General features: G+C 49.0%; 1 protein-coding gene across 4 annotated transcripts in view; it reads left to right on the forward strand.

Annotated features, from left to right (window-relative positions):
• Nucleotides 1-5,000, forward strand: part of LOC310821477 (dynamin-2-like) — a 24,411-nt gene that overhangs the window by 9,182 nt on the left and 10,229 nt on the right. For 3 of the 4 annotated variants that reach the window (XM_083693541.1, XM_083693539.1, XM_083693540.1), the window contains exons 9-12: nt 108-243; nt 607-674; nt 1,176-1,314; nt 4,750-4,836. In XM_083693541.1, the coding sequence (XP_083549667.1) occupies nt 108-243; nt 607-674; nt 1,176-1,314; nt 4,750-4,836 (430 nt within the window). Of the gene's footprint in view, nt 1-107; nt 244-606; nt 675-1,175; nt 1,315-3,556; nt 3,696-4,749; nt 4,837-5,000 lie in introns of all 4 variants that reach the window. The other variant, XM_083693542.1, reaches the window with a different exon arrangement.

Here is a 5,000-nt window from a genome sequence, read left to right on the forward strand (position 1 = left end):
CACACACACACACACACACACACACACACACACACACACAAAACACACATACTCACAGTTAGGAGGAAATATATTGTGCAGTCTTACCTTTAACACCCCCCCCCCAGGATGGTGCAGCAGTTTGGGGTGGACTTTGAGAAGTGCATCGAGGGCTCAGGGGACCAGGTGGACACCTCCAACCTGTCTGGAGGGGCCAAGATCAACCGCATCTTCCACGAGCGCTTCCCCTTCGAACTGGTCAAGGTAACCCCACCCCCAAACCCCTGTCATAACCCCACCCCCAAACCCCTGTCATAACCCCACCCCCAAACCCCTGTCATAACCGGTGAACTCTGTCTTAACCGGTAAACTCTGTCATAACCGGTAACCGCTGGGAAATTGGTGCCGCTGAAGACTCCCTCCTGTCCGTTTAATGTTTCACAACATTACTAAAACGTTTAATGTCATTTTACCTTTTTAATGATCTCCATTATGACCATCTCTTGTGAACGTCTAACTAACATTGAACTAATGAAGGAAAAAACAACCATATTTGCTTTGAAATCTCTGCCCTGACACACACACACACACACACTCATAGCTCTTCCCCCTGTGTGCCTCTCACAGATGGAGTTTGACGAGAAGGAGCTGAGGAAAGAGATCAGCTACGCCATCAAGAACATCCACGGAGTGAGGCAAGTCGAGACACTAGCAGGCTAGCGAAGGACACGTTAGCATAACAAGTCCACTGCACCGCTACACAAATCTAATCCCATTTTGTAACTCAAAATCAACAAAGGATAAAGCAGCATACCTCTGTCTACTTGTGTTTGTCTGTCTTTCTGTCTGTCTTTCTGTTTATATTCCTGCTCCGTCTTTCTAGTTCTCTACGTTTACCTATCGATTGTCTCTTGTCTGTCTCTGCCTGTCTGTCTACATACCTGTCTGTCGGTCTATCTATCTATCTGCCTGTCTGTCTTTGTCCTTGTGTCTACATGTCTCTCTGTCTCTCTACCTACTGTACCTACCTGTCTGTCTACATACCTGTCTGTCTTACCTGTCTGCTTGTCTGTCTTTGTCCTTGTCTCCATGTCTCTCTGTCTCTCGTATCTACTGTACCTGCCTGTCTGTCTCTCCATACACATGTCCGTGTGTCTGTCTGCCCCTCTTCCCCCCCCCCCCCCCCCCCACTTCAGGACGGGCCTTTTCACCCCCGACCTGGCGTTTGAGGCCATAGTGAAAAAGCAGATCATTAAGCTGAAAGAGCCCTGTTTGAAATGCATCGACCTGGTCATCCAGGAACTCATCAATACGGTCAGGCAGTGCACCAATAAGGTACTGCTGCTGTCGCTGCATGGAGCCTGCCATACCCCTCCAGGCCTGAGGGGGCACTGTGGGGGGAGTGAGGAGAGGGGGGGGGGAGCACATTGTCACCTGAAACACCGCTGGAATAGAGAAGCAAGGGTTTGGTAGAGGGGTGGGGTGGGACAGTTGATCCTACATCAGCGCCTAGTGGCAACTTAACCCCGGGGTATTCCGTTTTGGAAATTCGACCCAACCCTTTTCTCCAGAAATGCCTGCTAGCGATGTGACCCAGCCATGAGGAGTCGGGTAACTTCCGGAAACAAAACAAAGACGTAGCGAAGCGAGACGTTTCACTTGCTAGCCTTTTCCGGTCACGCAGTTGTCCCCTTGTACCTTTACGGTATGGCTTTACCTTGCAGACTAGCAGTTGTCCCCTCGTACCTTTACGGTACGGCTTCACCTTGCAGACTAGCAGTTGTCCCCTCGTACCTTTACGGTACGGCTTCACCTTGCAGACTAGCAGTTGTCCCCTCGTACCTTTACGGTACGGCTTCACCTTGCAGACTAGCGGATGCGTTTGGAATCGCTAACGAGTGAAAGGTCCAACTTGCGGACTTGTATTTGTAAGTCATCTCACAACAACCTCATATCCCAGAGTCCCCGTTTATGGGAAGTGTTAGGGGTTACAAACGGTGGTTTGGTGATCTAAAGGTGCAGCGTGCCCCTCTTTCCCTTCTCCTCGCCCGCCCTACGGTCCTGGATGGTGTGTAGTGTTTTAGGGGGTGTTGTGCGGTTTGATGCTAGTGTGCGTTGGTGTGTGTAAGGGACTGTGTGTGTGTGTGTGTTCCCTCACGACCATTCATAGTCGTGCTGTGGTCCTAAACTCAACCATTCCTCATTAATAAGAGATCATTCGTTGGATAATAATACAGTATGTGAAAGCAAAGGTACCTTAGCTTAAAGCAGCTACCAGTGATTTCTGCATGCAGGGTCACACCTTAAATGTAAAGAACAGGGAAAATACATTTGAACCAAATAACACTAGAATCTGTTGTTCTCAAGGAAATTGCACTCCAGAAGAGCAGCATTTTTTGAGGGTTTGATTTGAAACTGTACCTCATTTATTAACAACAAAAATAAACAATACAGCAATAAGTCTTTATTGCTTTGGTTATGATTAGGGACAAATCACACTACACTGAACACTTCAGTTCTACTCTCATAAAGGTATTTAGGAGTCATATTAATCATAATCAAGGAATATATTTGTTCTTCTTTTTGTAAATCACTGATGGCTGATTTAAGTCATCACTCTTCAGTGTTTATCAGTGTGAGGTCCCTGCCCTGGGGTGTGTTCAGGAAGCACGAAGCGTTTTGAAACGTAAAACGCGCGCACACACACATACACACACACACACACACACACACACACACACACAGGATCTGTCCTGTGAGAAAACAGATTTCCGTGTTCCCGTTGCGCAACACTTCGCCAGCATGACCCCGGGCTGTGGTGTCATGTGCTTGTGATGATGTCATCGGTGTGATTGATGAAGTACAGAGAGTGGTGTGTATCAGTGGTGTGTAGTGGTGTGTAGTGGTGTGTATCATTGGTGTTGTGTAGTTGTGAGTCACGGACGGGAGGACCGGAGAATCTGCTTGCGGCCATTCATCTCTGATTGGGTCAAAGGTCGGGATGACTCATGCAGCGTTCATATGAACTCGGAAAAGTCCAAAATGTCTTTGGCGTAGAGCTTACTGTTGATTGACTCTGATACTCTCCGAGTGGGAAACTCTGTACAACGAATTTCCAAATCTGAGCGCGCTGTGAACGCAGCATTAGCCTGAGGTATTTGTTTGACAACGTGACCCAACCAGGAAAAACTCCTGGCCCTGTGACCAAAGCACATTTACCCACAATGCCCACTCACCACAGCTGACCATTTCCTGTGCCTGTCCCTTGTCCCAAAGGATTGTGGGACACCTGCAGCTCGTCTTAGTTTAGAACAGAGAGCAGAGTACACTAAGTAAACTAACTAACTAAACAAAATGCTTTTTTTTCTTCTCTTTCTTTATCGCTGTCCTCTATCCCTCCATCTCTCTCTTTTCTTTCCCTGTTTCACTTTTCACTGCTCTACTACCCCTCCTCCCCTCCCCCCTTCTCAAACTATCACGCCCCCTCCTACCCCTCCCTTCATCACTTCCTGACCCCGACGTCCAACTTCCTCTTCCCTCTCCCTGCCCATAAAAACCCCCTCCCCTGACGCCGCAGGACGGGCCTGTTCACCCCAGACATGGCGTTCGAGGCCATAGTGAAAAAGCAGATCGTTAAGCTGAAAGACCCGTGTCTGAAATGCGTGGATCTGGTCGTGTCCGAACTGGCCGCCCTCGTCCGCAAGTGTACAGAGAAGGTAACCTGAACGACGGAAGGGAGGAAGGAAAGAGAAGAAAAGAGAAAGAGAGAGAAAAAACGGACGGAGAGATTAAACAGCACTATGTTTCTATTTATCTCCACATGCATTCAGCCCTGATACTGTGTAGTGTTGTTGTGCTTTCGCTAACAATCCCCCACCCCCCCCAAAAAAACAATCGATTTAACCACCCCTTCATATCCTGATTGAACCCCCCCACCCACCCCTCAAACCCCGCCCACCTCACTGTGCTGTTCCTCATTGGTTGTGTCGTCCAGTGTCGGTGCTCCACCCCATAATTAAGGAACCCCTCCCTCCCTCCTTCCGATTCCACGCCCCGCGCCCCTCCCCACCACCGCAACACAGTGATTGGTGCTTTAACATCCCCTGACCCCGCCCCCGCTGTCTCACCCAATGAAAACACCCTGCTCACCTCAACGACCTCACAGACGCTTAAGATGCCAGTCGGAACCACTCTTCCTCCCAGCGGGCCTCTGGGGGGGAAGACTTTCTGTGTGGCACACCTTTTCCCAGGCTTACCTCATGTCACCCCCCCCCCCCCTCCCCCTCACTGTGTCCTGTCACTCAACCTGTAGCCAATGGAAAAGCTCCTATCGTCTCTGTGAACTTTGACTCTTACCCCTCTCTCCCTGTACTCACTCAGTGCTAACAATTAACTTATTAACCAAGACTTGCCATCAGTTTGAGATCGCTGTAATGTTTTGACGAAGTACAAATGGTTCCTACCTTAGTTTGTCTTGCAGTGTCTTATAATAATCATGACGTGAACCGGATCTAACGAGATTCAAAACTAGTGTGAAAACCGGACTGGCCAAGCATGGTCATCTCAAGCTGATGGTCAACTCCTTAGTGCATGCTTCCTTAATTTGACCCTATACCCTATTTGACCCTATACCCTATGTGAACCAACCACTGTGTGTGTGTGTGTGTGTGTGTGTGTGTGTGTGTGTGTGTGTATGTATACATATATATATGTGTGTGTGTGTGTGTGTGTGTCACCTCAGTACCTGCAGTAGTGTGTGTTTGTCGACAGCTTGGTTCCTACCCCAGACTGAGAGAGGAGACGGAGAGAATCGTCACCACCTACGTCAGAGAGAGAGACAGCAAGACCAAAGACCAGGTGAGAGGGAGAGAGGGAGACAGAGGGAGATTGAGACCAAGACAGGGCCAGGAGTGGGAGACAGATAAGAGGCATGACAGGACAGAATTGGCAAAGCGGGACTTGAACCCACAACCTTTAGGAGAGAATGTATGCGTGCACTATTGCCAGGAGCGTTACTGCTA

Source organism: Argentina silus, assembly GCF_951799395.1.
Source record: "Argentina silus genome assembly, chromosome: 22".
Lineage (NCBI taxonomy): Eukaryota > Metazoa > Chordata > Actinopteri > Argentiniformes > Argentinidae > Argentina > Argentina silus.